Source organism: Lepisosteus oculatus, chromosome 1 (assembly GCF_040954835.1).
Source record: "Lepisosteus oculatus isolate fLepOcu1 chromosome 1, fLepOcu1.hap2, whole genome shotgun sequence".
Lineage (NCBI taxonomy): Eukaryota > Metazoa > Chordata > Actinopteri > Semionotiformes > Lepisosteidae > Lepisosteus > Lepisosteus oculatus.
The window spans coordinates 72,099,188-72,119,064 of record NC_090696.1 but is presented as its reverse complement, the minus strand read 5'-3'; the positions used below and the strand labels follow the sequence as shown (position 1 = coordinate 72,119,064).

At 40.0% G+C, this 19,877-nt stretch overlaps 1 protein-coding gene across 2 annotated transcripts; it reads right to left on the bottom strand.

Moving 5' to 3' along the window:
- Positions 1–294: 294 nt before the first annotated feature.
- Positions 295–19,279, bottom strand: rigi (RNA sensor RIG-I). Of its 2 annotated transcripts, XM_015345779.2 has the most exons (18): positions 19,070–19,279; positions 17,872–18,003; positions 16,531–16,712; positions 15,545–15,692; positions 15,069–15,185; positions 14,325–14,444; positions 13,856–14,018; positions 12,810–13,062; positions 11,472–11,634; positions 9,558–9,659; positions 9,274–9,431; positions 8,165–8,300; positions 7,453–7,601; positions 6,914–7,004; positions 4,684–4,854; positions 3,281–3,429; positions 2,401–2,547; positions 295–1,392 (listed from the first exon to the last, which is right to left on the bottom strand). In XM_015345779.2, exons 1-18 carry the CDS (start codon positions 19,173–19,175, stop codon positions 1,066–1,068), a joined length of 2,814 nt encoding a protein of 937 aa, XP_015201265.2. In that variant the 5' UTR covers positions 19,176–19,279; the 3' UTR covers positions 295–1,065. The 2 variants fall into 2 exon arrangements, with proteins under 2 accessions (XP_015201265.2, XP_015201266.2); XM_015345780.2 differs by lacking the exon at positions 17,872–18,003.
- Positions 19,280–19,877: the final 598 nt, after the last annotated feature.

Here is a 19,877-nt window from a genome sequence, read left to right as displayed (position 1 = left end):
TCGAGAAGAATGCTTTATCTAAAGATGCTGCCATCACATTCTGACCTGAACATTTCAATGTTTCAACAGGAGTGAAATTAAGCAGATCTGACCTTAATATTTTTCTAATTTTTATTGTGTGAACTACAAGTTGAATTGCAAAGTAAAGCATTCCGTGAATTTGCCACATTTTAAAATAAGACAGTTCTCAATATATTTTCTAATTTGCTGATTGCCAGAAAAAAAATATTAATACATTTTACAAAATGTAAACTACCAACAATTTTATGATCAGGAAACACAAACAAGATGGAAGAGAGTTTAGACTTTTAATGTATATTTCAACATGAATTTTAATCATGCAGGATTTCCAATGATACATTTTAAACAACCCCAAAGCATGTTTAAGGTCTCTCAGCAGTGTGGCTACTAAGTACAGATGTACAGAAATATTAAGCACCTCAGAAATCAAGAACAGGGATCAATACGCAAGTTGTCATATAGAAGATGACCAGTGAACTGTTCAGTTATGGTTATCTTGCATTTCTGCAGTCAGAACTTCAGCATACCATATATATTCAGAATCTAAATGCAGAAAGTAATGTAAATACATCTATTCATAAAAAATGCCAGAAATAAACAAATCATTTAAGGACATTACATAGCCTCACTCACAATCTGTAATGGAGAATACCCTGCACTAGACAAGGATAAGGCAATCGTTCAGAGATAGGTTATGTTCAAAGAGCCTTCATTGTGCTGTGTCTTTTTCTGTACTGTATGTGTTTTTTAAGTGCTACCATTATTTGTTACAGGAACGACAACAACTTCTAGCATGTGCAAAACAGTAACGCAAACAACACAGGTGAAAAGCAATCTGTGTGCAAAAAGTGTTAAATAATGCTTTGTAGTGTGAATTCAAATGTGATGTCAATCAAGATTCAATGGCATTACCTATCATAAAATGTATAATCCCATGCTACTTCCAGGTTCAAGGCTCCTTCACAACTTTGCTTTTAAAATGGTTAAATCAGAGCAACTCCTGAAGATTCATTAAAATGATCTTTGCTTTTCATGATTTGATGTCTATAACTGCAAGTTACTCATTAATGACAAGTGGTCAGGACGTATTTCTGATAGATCAAATTCTTTCATTCTGAATGTGACATACCTCCATTTTTTGAAACAAAACTGCTGATTTGTCACGCAGTTTTTAGCCACGAAGCTTTCTATTTTGATGACGGGCAGGTCGTTGATGTGCATGTAGGAGCCCACTATGCCCCAGTCGAACTTGCAATTCTTGCAGAACATCTTCATCTTCTTACTAAATCCATCGTAGGTCCTGGGCTTGTCGTGGGGCTTCGTGATGCACCGTTCAAAAAATATTTTGTTCAGAACGACGTGGTGTGACTCCTAGAGACAAACAGTAGAAAGATTACTTTTCGTGCATCTGGAAAGAATAACAAATATCATAAAGGAGTAGGGCAGCATGGTGGCACATTGTTTAGCATTGCTGCCTCACAGGGCTGAGACCTTAAGTTGTATTCCAGACCCGGGGGGCGGTCTGCGTGGAGCTTGCATGTTCTCCCTGTTTTCATGTGGGTTTTCCACTCGAGCGCTCCAGTTTCTTCCCACTCTCCAAAGAGATACTGATAAGTTAACTAGCCTCTGGCCCTGATGTGAGTGCGTGTCTGTGCCTGGGTATGCTCTGCGATGGACTGGCATCCTGTCCAGGGTGTGTCCTGCCCTGTGCCTGTTTTTTTTTCAGAGATATGCCTCTGGTCTCCCATGACCCCTCAGTGGAAGAAGCGCTTAGAAAATGGATGGATGGATTAAATGAGTAATAACGCCATGTGGGCACTACACATTTTTTACAACGGTCCAGGTAGTTCAGCTAGCCCCCCACAGTGTGCAAGTGCACTCAAACAACTGCCCTGATGATGGTTGGAACTTTACTTTCTTACATGCAGGTCTTAGTTTAGTTAATGTTGTCCGGCAAATGTGCCCCCCAAAAATTCCTGATGAACTGAAAACTGAGCTGAGCTCAACAACAAAAGCTCCTGATAAAGAGATGTCTGACAGGGGGGGTCAGTAGATGTGTGCATTTATAAATGGCTTCCTAAACTAACGTGTACAGATTCAGTACCATACATGGCATATGCACGGTTCATAGAATTTCTGTTCATGGTACATTATAATTGCTGGTTGTTGTCATAAATTGAAAATGGAGAATTATAAATTTAACAAAATGAAAAATCAATAAAAGAGACACTGAACTACACACAATGACTTCTAATAAATATGTTCCACTGAAAATCATTATTTTTCTATGCTACTGTTTATATACTGTAAAGTGCATTAGTCCAATAACAATGTTAAGTATTAATTTTAAATTATTTTAATCCTCTCATTATTCCTTACCCGTAGTACTCTCAAATCATCAGAAAAACACATCATGCTCTTGCATTTTGAGCAAAGGAGTTCAAAGCTTTCACTTGTTCTGGGCATTTGTGGGGCTGAATTGATATAATCACGTATTTTCTTGTCTTCTCTTTGAAGAATATCAATCTGAAACAGGATGCAAGAACTTTAACAAATCTGTGAATTTTTTATCAACCAAAAACTGCCTCTTTTTTTGGTCACTTGGAATGGTGAAGTAACATTCTTACCAGACATCTAAAAATGTCACTTAGCAATCCTTTAGGTTTAATATATTTAATATTTTATATTTTGCATCTGCTTTCCATCACTGTTGCTTATAACCACCAGTACAAAAATACTACAGGTGAGTGAGTCTGACAGTGCTATAGTCTCCTTCAACACAGAGAATTCATTACATAGAACACAGTGCAGCTAATTAATGAGGAAGAATATAGAGCAGTGTTCTTTGAATACACCACCATCATAATAATAAAGATGATGATAAAAACATCTCTTTATTATATACAGTATATTTTCCTTCAAAGAATGATGATATACTATAGTATAAATGTATAACCTGTAAGTGTGACAGGAGTTAAAACAGGACACAAAGAATTGATTATAAATCTTACAAAAAATAAACAGCAATTACTCATTCAGTTAAAGACTGTAACTTTTTAAATGTTTTGCAAACTCTCAACTTTGAATCAAATTAAAAAGCAAACAATATCGGCAATAAAGTACGAAACACTGGAGTGGAAATCAGAGGTAACTGAGTGCATAAATCCAGGTCTATATACATAACCAATCCAATATCGAACCACATACATGGGTATCACAATAAACAGCAAACAATATTAATGCACTGTAAAACTGGTACCTTAGGAAGCATGGCCTCTCTAGATAGCTGTAAATTATTGACAGCTTTGTCCATAATCTTTTCCCGGAGTATATTTAACTGTTCCTTCTCGATGCGTGCTTTTTCACTTGAAACAAGGATACACTTGCTGCCCTGTGCTCTTCCACGACCTAGAATTTGTAATCAAAAGCACAGTTAACATTAAAATATTATTAAAGGCTCCATGTAATCAGTAAGCCATGTGTTACTATATTGCACACCATAAGGATATGCATAGCATAAGGATATATTACAGAAATTAGTTCCTTACTGGTCATAAATTATTGAAATATGATTTAGTAATAATATCCAACAGCTCAGTCAAAACAGGAATTGAAATCAAAGTCTTCTGAAGAACACACAAACCCATGAATCTAAGCTTTACTAACACCAGCTATGTGTGTGAATCCTAAACTCCTATCACCATCACCTTTGCTTAAGCAATTCCTTTAGAAGGTGAGAAGGAAGTTACTTCCTCAGCCTGTCACAAGACTCACAATTGTCCAATTTTCAATCTTGGTTTGTCAGCTAATGGCTAGACGTGAACTAATCTGGCCAGCCACCCTTTTACATCCACGTTTTATAGTTCACACCTGCAGGGTGAGACGTGATCAACTCTGCCACCTTGTGGTCAAAAGGGTTACAAGCCAGATTCTAGAAATTCAACATAGCAGATCTCAAACAAAATACAATATATAAACATTAGAATTCACATAGGAGTTCTCAATTAGCGTTTGTTTGCTAACCTGCACAGGGAATTTAAAATATTTATAGTGTCTACACCATACAATAGTTTCCTGATGACCTTTAATCAGAACACACAGTATCTTATCACTATCTATTACACATACCAATGCAAGTACAGACAGAAAATGAATTGTAAGGGCAAGTTATATGAGATTAGGTTTCTAATAAACATGTAAAACTGTCAACACTTTTTCAGAATCAAAGCCTTATGTGACTGCTGACATTAAAACGTCAAAGGTTAATTTCAGACTAAGGAAGCTCACTTGTGTTACAGAGACTTCAGATGTGCTTACTGATACTATTTGGAAACCTTCCCCCTTGTCATCAGGGTACACCTATATTCTGTACAATTATTTTGTGAAACAAATGCGAATTTTTTAGAAGAAAAAAAAACACTTTCACACAACAGGGTTTGTTAAATGAAGGCATTTAAAAATATAAGAGTGTCTTTTTTCCATAACAGTATGGAAAATACAGTGGCTCCCTACTTTTTGAAAGAGTTATTTGTGAAATTCTAGAATCCCTGAACAAAATGTAGTGAATGTATTGGAGTGTACGAGCAGGAAATAAAGCTGCATTTGAGGTCATTCCACTAAAAATCACTATTATATTTTGTGCAAAACAACTGAAGTTCTTACCTCTGACTTGAACCATCTTGACCACATTGCCAACATACTCATACATGAGTACCAGGTTGCACTGTGGAATATCAATCCCTTCATCGGCTACGGAGGTGGCGATCAGTACCTTACTTTGATCAGAACTTTTAAAGGAATCCAGAAGGCCTTTCTTGGATGTCAATGTCATCCCTGGAAAAAGAAATCAAAAGACTCAAGATTTCATCCATTTTCTAGCCACTGCGTCTTTCAGATTCAGGCTCACAGGGAGCCCGGGCCTATCTGTTAGGCAGGGTGCACCCTGGATGGGACACCAGTCCATCGCAGGGCAGACACAAACAAGCACACACTGACACCAGGGAGAATGTTATTTTATCCGATTAATTTCTAGTCCTATTTTATGTTGTTTGCATATGTTTCTGTTGGCGTTTTCTGTTTTGAGTTTAATTCTACATTGTAATTGCTTACTTCATTACACAGTAAAAAAAAAAAACTCTTTCTGAATGCAATGCTTTGTGCTAACTGTGACTCCTACAACTTTCCCAAAGGGAGTTAAAAGATATTGAACAATCATCTGAAAGCCAACAATCTCCTTGCAAAGCTCTGCAACTGATACGCACTAAGAACAATCCCAACACTGTATCTCGGAACTGCCGAGGCAAATTGAAAAACAGTGTTTATTCATTTAGTTTAAATCTTTCATGAAATGTATTTGTCTTTCCATACTAATGAAAAACACAAATGGAGTGAAAAAAATCTAAACTAGATTGAATCTGATCACAATTTCTTATTTTCCACCTGGCTAAGACAAGGATAAAACACTAAATCTGAAGGGATCATTTATTTTTTCAAGAGAAATGAGACAATTTACCAATTTGGGGTGTATCACTGTTATTGGAGATAACAGAAAGAACAGAAACTATGTCCTTTAAAAAAAAAAAAACTTTCATTTAAGCACCCTGCTGATTTTCAGCAATATAACTGTATCTAAGCATAATTAGACAGAATTTATTTTTCTTAGAGAACAAAACATTAGAGTCTATACAGCAGCACCTGGTTTCCAATGATTCTGACAGGATGTTATGATAATGTTTGCAATGAAGTAACTAGTATTAGATACTAGATTTCAGATAAAAACATTAAGATTAAATTGAACTGTGTGTTTCTACACTGTACTGAATGTTTTCTTGAGACAACTAAAAAGAGACCTTTTTGGACATATCTAGAAAAACACAGATTCACAGCCAAAACCATGCCCCCAAGCCACATATAAACTGGTAAGGTAAGTGCTAATCATTTTCAATGTTGTAGAAATGCACAATTGAAGTTAATTGTTTTACAGGTTCTCAGTTGAAACATGTCCTGTTTAGGAAAGGGAGTCATTTTGTGGTCAGAAACAAAGCATGATCTAGCAGATTTGCTTTTCCGTGGGTGGGCTGTGAATCTTAATGTGTCGCAATGAACTGTAGTTACCCGACTTTGCAAAAGCTGTAATTTGAAGTAATAATAATAATAATAATAATAATAATTGCTTACACTTATATAGCGCTTTTCTGGACACTCCACTCAAAGCGCTTTACAGGTAATGGGGACTCCCCTCCACCACCACCACTGTGCAGCCCCTCCTGGATGATGGGACGGCAGCCAGAGTGCGCCAGAACGCTCACCACACATCAGCTATCAGTGGGGAGGAGAGCAATGAAGCCAAATCATAGATGGGGATTATTAGGAGGCCATGATTGGTAAGGGCCAATGGGAAATTTGGCCAGGATGCCGGGGTTACACCCCTACTCTTTTCGAGAAACGCCCTGGGATTTTTAATGACCACAGAGAGTCAGGACCTTGGTTTTACGTCTCATCCGTAGGACAGCGCCTGCTTACAGTATAGTGTCCCGATCACTATACTGGGGCATTGGGATCCACATCGACCACAGGGTGAGCACCCCCTGCTGGCCCCACTAACACCTCTTCCAGCAGCAACCTTAGTTTTTCCCAAGAGGTCTCCCATCCAGGTACTGACCAGGCTCACACCTGCTGAGCTTCAGTGGGTTGCCAGTTGTGAGTTGCAGGGTGATATGGCTGCTGGTAAGTAATGACTTAGGAATATGTGCACGATACTTGGTTGAAGATATGGGGCTGCGATGACTTCCTAAAGGAAACCCCCTGAAAATTTCCAAACAACCAGTCTGTGCATTTAGAAAGAGATGACCCTGTAAACTCATTTCTTCACACTTTCACCTACAGTACAGACCTGTTTGCTGAGATCTCTTTCCGCGACCTATTAACACCCCCGGTTTCAGGAACTTCAAAGTGTCGTTTTCATCGATCCAGTTTTTCAAAGCCTGTCCCAAGAAACAACAGAATTCCGATCAGGCAAAGGAATGGGCATTTCGACATTACACTGATGGACTGGCATCTCATCTAGAGCGTTATCCCATCTGGCACCCTGCCGGACTCCTGGGTCTGGTTCCGGCTCAGCTCAACTCTCTGGGGATGCCAGTAACGGAAAACTAACACAGACTTCGAGAGAGAAAACATGAAGACAATCAGAATTTTACTCCCTGCTCCTCTGAGAACAAGGAAGCTTGAGCACATGAGCACATGCGTATCAGAGGAAAATAAAGGAAGGCAGGTTCAGTGATTACAAAAGGAATATTCTGCCTCACGTAAGAGGATATAAAAAGCGCAGTGCACATTCACCACTGAGTGTTGTCACAGGAAGTGAACTCTCAGTGAACGTCTCTCTCTGTTCAGGCACATGTGCAACCAGACCCACAAAATTGCTCTTACTTCTGCCAGCGCTCTAGTCCGGACAAAGAGCACCGTCCGTGTTTGATCATTGTTCCTGTACTCCTCATCCAGGATGTACTTCAGCTCCTTCAGCTTGGGATTCTCTTCACGTTCGCAGTTCGAGAGCTGGACCAGATGTTTGTGCTCAGCTGTCAGACAATTCAAGCACATCTGTAATTGCCTAGAGAGAACACTTCCGGCCTGAAGTCTAGGTTTGATACGCGAGTGCTGCTTCTTACGTTTTTATTCTAGCATTGCTGACATGCTAGAACAAAACTCCTCATGTTCTTCATGAAAAGTGTTTGTGCTCTCAAACATTGTAAGAAGACAAGAGCGAGATTCCTGGTATATAGTTCTTGCTTTTTCAACATTCATCAGCCTTATAATCTACATGAGCTCCATTAATTACATTTAGGTGCTTAACCTAAATTACCTAAATCTAACCTTGTTTTGCACTGGCTGAAAAACTCATGAAAAAACACTACTCACATAAAACATCACATAAAAATCTCCACTATGGCCCTCATGAAACAGAGTATTAGAACCTGCAAAGGCCCTGCGCTTGTGAGCTGTAACCACTGTAAAGGAGAAAGGCAGCACATACAGTATTTTCATCTAAACAGTATTCGTATATACTGTACTGTACATTACAATGTAGAAAAACTCGATTCAATTTAGTGCATATACAGGTTACACATTGTACTGTACATACCATCAAAAAAAGCTGTTATCTTCTGCTCTGTTTCATCAAATCCTGCATTCCTGACTTGGTCAAAAAACGCTTCCAAGTAAACCAGTGCATCTTTTGTCCGTGCATCTTCATTAATGATAAGGGCATCATTATATTTCTGTAAAGAGAAAAAGGGAACATTTTCTACTCAAAATTAAACAAAATGCCACTTTTTTAAAGAAAGTCCCTTCTAAGCAAAACACTGTCAAGTGTAAAATATGTTATTTTTTTCTCCACTGGAACACCATTATAATAATGGTCAGTTATGGAATCCGTTCACACTTATAGATTACGAATACAGGCCTTTCACACACATCTTCTAGCTGCGTGCTGTTGTAACTACTCAGCAATAACTGATCTGGACAGCCGTGACATTCAGAAGTTAACGTTCTTCAAAATGTAACAAGAGGTGCTCATTCATTTTCTAGCCGATTGTGTCTTCTTTTAGCCGTTAAAAGATACAGTGTCTGCTGATTAGTGCTGTACATGATGCTTTACATTTAATGATCTGCATCAAGGACCATTTACACTCAAAGAAATGTTGATTTTATCACCAAAATATCTAGATAGACAAAGTTCTGAGACTTATGATTTGACATGATCATAAAACCCTTTGTTTTGTTTTTATATTAACTGTGTATTTCTCTGATAGTGAGAAGCAAATTATTGCAACTCCACACTATGGGATTAAAACAATGAATCATTATGTAAGAAATATCTTCGTAACATGTTCATGGTAAATTAGCTTTAAATTATGTTTTGCAATATCAGAAATAATTTGCATGCGCTGTATCTTGTTTAATAGAACAAAAGCCTTGAAAACATCTATGGTGATGTAACATCTGGTAAAGACCAGGTTTCTGCTTTCATTGTGTCATACGGATATACAGTAGGCTCATTTTTAAAGTCTGTCATGTCAGAGTCTTGGGCAGTTACAATGGGCAAACCTTGTGAACATACTGTGAGTATATTACTTCTATTGATGAGGTTCTCTTTAGTTTGGAGAAATCGATGAATTTATTTTGCCCCATTTCAGATTCCTGTTCACGCTGCCACATGAACCACGGCACCCGCATGGCTTCTGGACTCACCCTTAAGTGTTCAGTGTAATTGAAAAGAGCTCGGCAAACTCTGCTCTCTTCCTTTTTGTCCGACAGCTGCAGAACTTTACACCTTTTCTGCACATCTACGATCCACTGTTCATACTTCTGTGTCCCATAATCCCGGGTCTGAATGTTTGACAGGGAGTCTGACGAGAAACGATACACACACATTTTAGAGTTCTGTAAAAAAAACAACATATGGCTTTCTGTGCTTGTGGTGCAAGCAGAGGATTTAGGACTTTAGAATATGACACAGGAAGTACAGTAGTTACCTATGTTATAAAGATTCCTGGCAAGGCCTTCAATGTTAGACATTATTCTACAAATGATGGAAATGAAGGGGTCACTGGTCCGTTTTTCCACTTGGAAGAAAACTTCGAAAGAAAAGAAGAAGAAAGTCATCCATTATAACATAACATCACAATGTTAATCACATAGGACACATAGGAGTGTGTGGCCACCTTTGGAAGCAAAACAAGCTGTACATCTGAGACATGTTTTGGACCATGTAGCTGATTCCGCCATGTGAAAATCTATCCCATTCCTCTCACAGAGTCAGGACGGAAGTGTGCCTGTCCACTGTCCACAAGATGTCACAAGTCTAGCATGTACAGTGTCCATGGCACAACTGTCACATTCCCTTAATTTAAAGAATGCGGTTGTTCCACAGGCAGCATACAGACATGCATTGAGCTGCTATAATCCTGTCATTTTAGGAGGAAGGGCAGCAAGAGAGATCCCAGGACTTGAAGGCTGTAGCACCAGTCAGTCAAGCTGACACCAATCACTTCAAGTTCTGTGGTGATCAGACACACTGGGCTCGACCATCCAACATGGATCTCCCCATTGATTAGTCTGTTGGGCATCGTTCTGCACATTTGCACCACACTGACATCCATCAAGCTGGTCTACACAACACATGGCCTCATCTCTACAGAGGTTTTTGAGACCACTGTTGGCTAGTACTTGCATATCATCGTCTGTGATCAGACCTACAACTGTGGTGTCATCTGCAAACGTGATGATGGAGTTGGTGTTATGTTTGGCCTTACAGTCGTGGATGTAGAAGGAGTAGAGCAATGGACTAAGCACACAACCCTGGGGGACCCCAGTGTTCAGAGTTAGTGTGCCGAGATGTGGTCTCCAAGCCTGACAGCCTGGGGTCCAGAATCCAGTTGCAGAGGGTGGTGTTGAGACCCAGTGCACTGAGTTTCTTTACTAGCTTCTCTGGAACGATGGTGTTAAAAGCTGAGCTGAAGTCGATGAATAGTAGTCTTGCGTATACAGTATGTTCTTTTTATCCAGATGGGATAGGGTGGTGTGTATGGCAATGGAAATTGTGTCATCTGTGGATCTTGGACCAGTAGGCAAACTGGTATGGGTCCAATGTGTCTGGAATGATGTCCTTAATGTGCCCCATGACCAGCCTCTCTGGGCACTTCATGATGACAGAAGTTAGTGCCACCGGGTGGTAGTCACTAAAGCATGTCACTGTGGTTTTCTACGGCATTGGGATGATTGTGGTTGTCTTGAAGCAGGTGGGGCCTACTGCTATCGGAAGCAGAGAAACTGGGAGAATGAAAATGATCAAGAATGTGGAGCACGATGATGTGTCAATCTTGGCGAAGTGTTGCATTGTAACTCATAATCTACCAGATCATGGTCTATCACTGATGGACTGTGTCTGCAAAACCTTACCAGGTTAGAAACAGTAGAAATAGAAAAGCCAAAGCCTTTATCCACTAAGGATCTTGCCAAAGGAGCAAAGGAGCCCCCAATTAAGATTATAAGCACTACAGGGCAAGAGGGGTGAAGTATAAAAATGCATTTGACCTCTATTTATAGTGTACTGAAAGAACAGAAAATTGCAGAAATTGTAAATGATGTGTTGAATAAGAATTTAATTGGAACCTTGATGAATGAGGAAACTTAAGTGTATGTGTTTGATGTTTTGGACACTTCTGGGCAGACAGCAGTGGAAACTGACATTATTTGCCCATCCACCGTAACCATGCGAGTATCTCAGTTACTGTCATGCTTTCACTAGCACAGCAATTCAGCAGACACATTACAAGACCATTTTACCCATTCCACCTTAGATCTCCTTGGGTGAAAACAGGGTGCACAAAAACTTTACACTCGTTGAGTATATAAGACTACATTTTTCTACAAATTCTTATTGTTACCTTTTTCAGGGATATTTACAAATGATGTAAGTTCCTCCTGGTTTTCCTTCACAGTTGAAATGACCCTCACATCCAGGTTTGCACACAGCTGACATATATTATGAGCTGCTTCATCTTCATTCTTGAAACTTCCTATTCCAACTGAAGCTGTCAGCCCAACAATCTACTCATCAAATAAACGATAATAATAACAGAGGGAATAACAAAACTGTGAAGTTAACTTTGTTTTTCACGGTTTCATTTGGTTGTTCTGCCGAGAGTAAACAATTAGAAACTCTGATCACGTGAACTTGTCCTCAAAAATAAGCTATTTTTTATTAACAAAGAGTTACATTGTGATCTAGTGAAAGACTTATACTGTTGTCTATTATTAGATACTCACAGATCAGATGTCCAGGAGATGTTTATGGGTTTAATATTAGCAGGGACATTTTTTAAAGTTTTTAAAGTGAAAGCATCTCCAGGAAAACATCTGGAATGTTTGTAGTATTTGATCAAATGTAGCAGATTTCGCATTAGAGATAAAACTGGAATTGAAAGTTCCTGTATCTTGTAAAGAACAATAAATTCCTAAATTCTTCTTTCAGTAGTTGTGCTCATATATTTGCATTCCTGAAGACATAACTATTGTACAACTGTTGGAGAATGTATATTTCATAGTTGCCTGAATACACATATATTCAGATACCTGTATATAAATATACTGTACTGCTTTCTCCTCAATTAAAAGTGTTTTACAGCCATTGATAAGGATGTTGTCTCATAAGTGGAGAACAGGCATATTTGTCCACCTCCTTATACTTGGAAAACCATATGACTCCTGACAAAGCCTGAAGAATCATTTGAGATTGCATATTTTGAAGGGAGACTTCAGGTAACACTATGCTTCACGCTAATGTGAAAAAAGCAGCTGTGTGTATAGAGAAAATTATATACTGTATTTTAATAAACCTAAACCCTAAGAAAGGCAATTTTATTCATCTTTCCTGCTGTAAATGAAGAACATTTTAGACTACTGTAGAATATTATAAAGAGGACCTGCCATGAATTCAACAATGCATATTAACACATAATGTAGGAATTGCAGTGAAAAAAGAACAATCTCCTTCATCACCAATCTTGGTGTAAATATCAAACCTTTGCAGGAGTCTCTGGCCTGGATCCTGCATAAGGACACAGGCCAAGACGTCTTACACTACTGTGATTGAGACTGGTGTTCTGTCACACACACAGTATCTCTAAGTGAACTTTGCTCCTTATACATGACACAGGCACTGAATTGGGAAGTTCAGGAAATGGAAGCCTGGAATATGATTGAAAAAGGCCCGTTTACTGTACCTGAGGCAGCGGTCCATTCTTTTTATCTATTTTGCAGTCCAGGTAGTTGGTCATAAGGATATTGTAGGCATGCTTTCCAGTGGTATTGTGGCATTCATCAAATATCAGGAGAGTGAAGAGAGACAGTGATAGCACCTCTCTAGTTTTAATAGCATTTACCAAAATCTGGGGCGTCAGTACAATGATGTCATTGTTTTGTATAATCATTCCCACGGGAATATGATCTCCTGTGTCACCGCAGAGACCTGCAACCCTACATAAAACATTCAAAATGTCAGCGGTGTCGTTTAAGAGGGTCTCCCAAACATTTATTCATATTGAAGAAAATCCTTTACGTTTTTGTAATGGGCAGAGAATGAAGGTTATGGACATTGACATTGTAATTAATACACCATATTCCGGCTTCAGCGATCATACAGAAAAAAAATTAATTGAATCACCAGAAAGGAAGGCTTAAGGAACAAACTTTTTAACCTATATAACTTCTGTGAAAACAAGTGAGCTCAAGGCAGATAGCAGAAGTAAAGTTATTATTCTTTCGGGATGACCTCTATTCATTTGCAAACGTTCTTATTTTTTGTGAACAAGGATTCATCAAATCATCCTACAGTTTAAAACGACATCACTGATGTCTTGTAACTTTGCAATTACATGCTATTAACAAGAACTGCACACACACAAAATGATTACTGATTAAATATAGAAAATGTCACGGATGTCGAAGAGGACAAACCGTGGAATGGCAGGAGAGTGAAAAGACCCTATGCGTAGCGGAGAGACGGGAGTTAGCCCGGGCTCAGCTGTTCAGGAAATGCCGTATAGAAACCTATGCCCTCAGGTAGCGGACGTGGGGCGACCTGGTGCTAGGCGGGTTTCAGGACATCCGAACGTCAATGCTGAGCGAGGGCAGAGTGCAAGACCCGGAAATATATAGTCCCAGAGAGAGAGAAACACCGGAAGGACAGCAGAGAACCGGAAAAGAGAGACAGGACAGAGAAGGAGCAGCCAGAGGGCGTGAGAGAAAATTGTCTAAAATCTGTGCTTACTGAACTTCTTCATTTCCATCCATAAAATGACTGCGGAACAGTGCGTATTGCTGTTCATACACATCCACCTTTGTGGCCATGAAGACAATCTTAGGCTTCCGTTCATGTTTAGCTTTCAGGTGATTTTCGCAGATGGCAAGAGCCACAACTGTCTTTCCACAGCCTACAAAGAAAACAAACATCATTTTTAAACTCACACTTTCATTCACTTCTTCCAAAAAGTAGGAGAGGGAGCAGAAATATTAGTAATTGGTGTTTCTATTCCCACACCCATTTTAAATTTACACAACACATTTTTGTCATAATATTCAATCACCTGAAAGAAATGTCTCCTTTCCCCCCCCTTACCTAAATATCTGGAATAACAATTTTATTAAAAATACATTATTCTCCACAAAAATGGGAGATGAAGGATTTATCAGTGCCTCACAGGGACAGACCTGGTCTCAGGTCTCTTACTGTACGGTACCTGTTGGAGCGCAGATGATTGTGTTTTCCCCGTTAAAAGCCGGCACTGCCAGCTCCTCCTGGTACTTCCTCAGCTTCCTCCTTGCACGGGATTCAGCCAGGGAGCTGCTGTTACTCGTTCCTGCAGCAAAACATTTAAACATGCTCAGCAGCGATTGTTGGAAAGAGACCCAAAACACATTTTAACGTGAATAGGGGTTATAAAGTAAAATGTGAAAACGGTCATGAATGAAGTCTTTTGAAACAGAAAGAACGCGTGTATGATTACGTTACAGGTGTGGCTGCTGCCACGGAAACTGCGGTTCTGGGACTTAAGTGTGACATACGAAAGTGCGGGCCTCAAGCACTTGAAATGGTATCCAATAGATTGAGTGCTGATGAATGAGAATTCATAAAAAGAACATGGCGTGACTGATAAGCAGTGCAACTCCCCAATCAGTGTTCTAAGCCCAGCTCCATCACTAAGGCAGGGGAATTCAGTATCTATACCCATGACAATGGCACGATAGTACATTCGTACTATCACATATTCATAAGCTTACAAATGAGTATTGCAAAACCTTTAAAACATATAATAAAAACAAATGATTGCCACTTATTTTTGCTGTACATTTTGCTCATCCAATTTGAAATAGCCAAAACAACAAACAACAACATCTTGGGCGTTTTGAAAATGTAAAATATTTCTGTGTTTTGAGCGCACACTATTTGATTACATTGTCGTTATTATTTAAAGGTGTAATACCTGGCTGTCCATTAAAGTTTCCACTTAGGCAGTCCACGTCAGCTTCTTCTCTGTACTCAAAGCGAACGGTGGCTTCACCTTCATTTGCCTCACTGTCATCTGCTGCCTTTTCATTTTCTACAGGAAGAATTCCAAAACAAGGATGAGTCACACTCGTCATTCACCCCAGCCTGGAGCTAATGATATTATTGTTAACAATAACTTGCTCTGCAGGGGCCCTTAACCAGCGTGAATTGAATATTAATACAATTGAATGCCTTTTTAGATTTTTAAACCACTCTCCTCGATATTTTATTCACCATTCCCAGGAAAAATGGAAATAATTTACTAAACCTGTACTGTGCTTCTTTATTATTAATAAAAATCTACACCTCAACAGTTCTTGTTCTTGTAGAAACTTAACCTGCATGAGCAGGGACTCAAACGGCAGAACCAGAAAGCTGCTGATGAAGGAGCCGACAGCAGAAAATACATACCCGTATCATCTAGTAACTCGTAGGCAACCATGTAATTGCAGTTTTGCAGCGCTAGCGTCAGGGTCTTGTACCAGTTGGATTTGTCTGACCTTTTCAAGCATTCAGTAAACTTTTGAGCTCCAGCAATGTTCCCTTTTTGAAGACTGATCTGAGAAAAACACTATTATTAGTCACAGTGTGACATATTCAGGGCACTTATAAAGTTATTCAGCCCCTTCCCAAGAACTTACTACGAAACATGTGGAATGAAATGTACACAAAGCCATGAAATGTGGAACTAAATGGAACCAAGAAGTGTATCCTCTCATGGAAAATGACAAGACACCTCAGGGCACTAGCATCATTAATGAACACCAAACAATGCATTCAGGCCTTTATTGATGTAAATGTAGATCACAGTGAGATCGTATAGTGCCCTGTACTGTGTTTCTGATATGTGTACTTTCTTTACATCCCCACTTAAGGTTTCTTGACCAAGAACAAAATAAGGCTTATATTAAACCACCTGATCTCATCCTGTCAATCCATGCACCAACTGAAACGTCAATGCTGAAAAGGGGAAGCTACCTGTAAATATTTATCTGTTCAAATGATAATTGTCCCACGAAAAATACATCCTTTGATTGGTACAGGATGCGAATGGTGAGTGATCCCGAATGGGGCCAGTATTCCTCACATCAACACCCCAAGGTTGGATGGGAAGAGTAAGGATGACTGAAGGGAGTTACTAGAACACAGGGGTAATCAATCTGTTGTTACCTAGACCAAACGTTCATCTCAAGGTTTCCATAACCCAAGCTATTCCAAAGCTTTCCTTCATTTCCTTCCAACATTATTGCAGCAACGCAACATGGGAAGGCAACTTAACAACTAGTCATATTCCAAGTCTATGGATATTTTCCCAGCTTTATAGAAAACCAGGGACTTAACAAAATTCCATAAGGACGCACTCTAAAAAGAAAAGTAAGACACCGATTTCCACCTACTGCCATGATCTCCTCACATTCACGGGCAAGGAGGCAGTCCTTCATGTGGTTGATCATTTCTGTCGGCTTTATCTGTTTAGTGAAAGACTGTTCAATACGATCCAACAGATGCTTAAAAGGTTCCATACTGTCAATGTTTTTAAAGTCCCATTCTTTAATCGCCTCATAAAGTCCAGTGTAACCTTCAAACGAAAAGGGACAAAGGGCACATTTGTCACGTTAGGAAGCGTTACGTTTTTAATGTTGATTCTAAGTCTAAGTCTATATTAAACTAACATACTGAACATCAAATGAAACCACTATTTGTGCGGGTGACTTTTCAGAAAATTAAAGTATATGGATTTTGGCTATCGGTGAGCTTCCTCCAGTTCAGTTCAGGGTCACCGGGGGAGTCGGAGCCTAGCAGCCATATCACCCTGCATCTCACAACTGGCAGCCCACTGAAGCTCAGCAGGTGTGAGCCTGGTCAGTACCTGGATGGGAGACCTCCTGGGAAAAACTAAGGTTGCTGCTGGAAGAGGTGTTAGTGGGGCCAGCAGGGGGCGCTCACCCTGCGGTCCATGTGGGTCCTAATGCCCCAGTATAGTGATGGGGACACTATACTGTAAACAGGCGCCGTCCTTCGGATGAGACGTAAAAACCGAGGTCCTGACTCTCTGTGGTCATTAAAAATCCCAGGGCGCTTCTCAAAAAGAGTAGGGGTGTAACCCCGGCGTCCTGGCCAAATTTCCCATTGGTCCTTACCAATCATGGCCTCCTAAAAATCCCCCTCTATGAATTGGCTATATTACTCTGTTCTCCTCCCCACTGATAGCTGATGTGTGGTGAGCGTTCTGGCGCACTATGGCTGCCGTCGCATCATCCAGGTGGGGCTGCACATTGGTGGTGGTGGAGGGGATCCCCATTACCTGTAAAGCGCTTTGAGTGGAGTGTCCAGAAAAGCGCTATATAAGTGTAAGCAATTATTATTATTATTATCCTGGCAAACAACAGGTGCAAGGCAGGATACACCCTGAACAGAACAGCAGTCCATCGCAGGGCAGATGAACGTGAATACGCACGCACTCGGGGTTCCAGGGCCAAGTTTCCCAGAAGCCAATTAACCTACCAGCATGTCTTTGAACTGTGGGAGGAACCTGGAGCACCTGGAGGAAACCCACACAAACACGGGGAAACCATGCAAACTCCACACAGACAGTACCACAGCCCCAGAATCGAACCCAGGACCCCAGAGCGCCAAAGCGACAATGCTTACCATTGTACCACCATGCCACCCCTAGTCCACTTCTCCGATGCAAAATGATAAAACGCAGGTCTTTATTTGCAACTGTTTAAACCTACCTTCTGCCCTCAGTGTATTCAGAAAGGCCACAAACCACCCATCCTGGTCCAGTGTCCACAGGCTCCTCATGAGCATTTCTGCAGCGCTTGTGACAGATATACCCTCTTCTGATATAATCTGCTCTGCTTTCTCTGTAGGGCATAAACCATAGTCTTCAGGAGATATTGGGTCTTTGAGTTTGTGAGTTGAATTGTGTCAAATCTACAATTTCAACCTGTTACTGTCAGACTCTAACGTTTTATTTTTGTAAATGCAGTGGGAAAAGTTTTAACGTTTAGAATATTGAATCATCTCATGAAAGTACCGAAATAAAACAAATGCCAAAAAAAAAAATAGCCACCACCACACGGAAATATTGCTTACCATATGCACTTGGGTACATACTGTATATAGTATAACATAAAGACAGAGCTCAGCAGTCAAAAACGTTGTACACATCCAACAACGTACTAATTTAATATGTAAGAATTTCAATGATTAGCACAACGGACAGTTCTGTCAAGCAACTGAGATTTGCTGTTGTTCACCCTATTGAACTTCAAAAGTTAAAGCTTTTGAAGCCTTTTGTTATTTACTGCCCAAAGGGTGACGAGAGGTGTAGTCAGTCACCCAGACTGCACACGAACACCACGGGAGACCGTCCTCTTTGTGCTGCTTTAATGCAAGTCCTTTTTCTCTGCACTGTCTCTAATTCAGTATATATGAAAATGTAAATATGTAGCAGGTGGGTCTCCTTACGCCGTCTGACAGGTGAAGGGAAGATTTGTGAGGTGGGAGCTGTGCCCAAGATGCACAGTCGAAGTTCCCAACTGGATGCTCAGTGCAAAACGAGACTTCAGTCACTGGTGCGACCGATTATTTTCCTACTAATAATACGAAACATAATTCCATTTATACAGCACTTTTCTGGACACTCCAATTAAAGTGCTTCACAGGTGATGGGGACTCCCCTCCACCACTACCCATGTGTAGCCGCAATGCGAGTACAAGTTACTGCTTGCTTGTTGAGCTTGTTGACTTTCGTTTGCATTCGGCCAGTGGTTTAAAAAATTATCCCGATTAAAAAAAAACTATCACTTCAGCACACAGCGCACCCTTTCTATATCGAAGCCGTCACATTCCTAACGACACAATTTGTTGTTGTTTTTTTTATCAGGCCCTCTTTGCAGCATTGCGATAAATTATAACTTGACATACCTGGACGGAGATAATCCACCATAAATTCCTTGATGTAGGAAGGGCGGAGTATTTTGACAATATAACTGTTGAACCTCTTTAAGTTTTCCTTTTCTAATTCATACATTTTTAGTTTAGTCCTTCTGCAGAAACAGACGGTAAAACAAGAAGCTGCACTCTCGATAAACAGCCTGTTGAGACCTTACACAAACCCCTCCTAGTTTCGCTTCAAGTTAATGACGTGTTTTGCAAGCTGAGCTGGAACAGAAACGAAACTGTAGAGAAAAATGAAACCGGAGACATGAGCGTTGTTGATTTTTTCTTTGACACAGCGCAACATTAGTAAAAGGGGTGGCCTTAAAAAATTTAAGGTAGAGGTTTGTAACCCACAATTAATATGCTAACACTTTTAATATTTTCACATCTCCGTACATGCAGTTTTAAATCTCACGATTCAGTTTCAGCTTTCTTTCAGTCTCCGGTTCGCAGAGTTAAACGAATGCGCAAGAAGTCATCGTGCTGATGTGGGAGGGCTCTCGGAGCTCAGAGTTAACTGTTTGAGAAGGATTTTAGACCCCACTTGTACCATTTTTAAGCTGGTGGACGTCCGGTTTCCTGGAAAACGTAAGCTGAAAACAGAACATAAGGATGTTAAGAAACAGGAGAAGGTAATGTGGCCATTCTAGTACCTACTGTAACTGATCCAAATACAGTATCTCATATAGCACTTTTGTTTCAAAGAAGCCAGTGCATCAGCTTCAACAACATGGTAAGGAAGGTCAAGGACCATTTGCTTGCAGTCTTAAAAGAGCCCCCTGATCCCAACCAC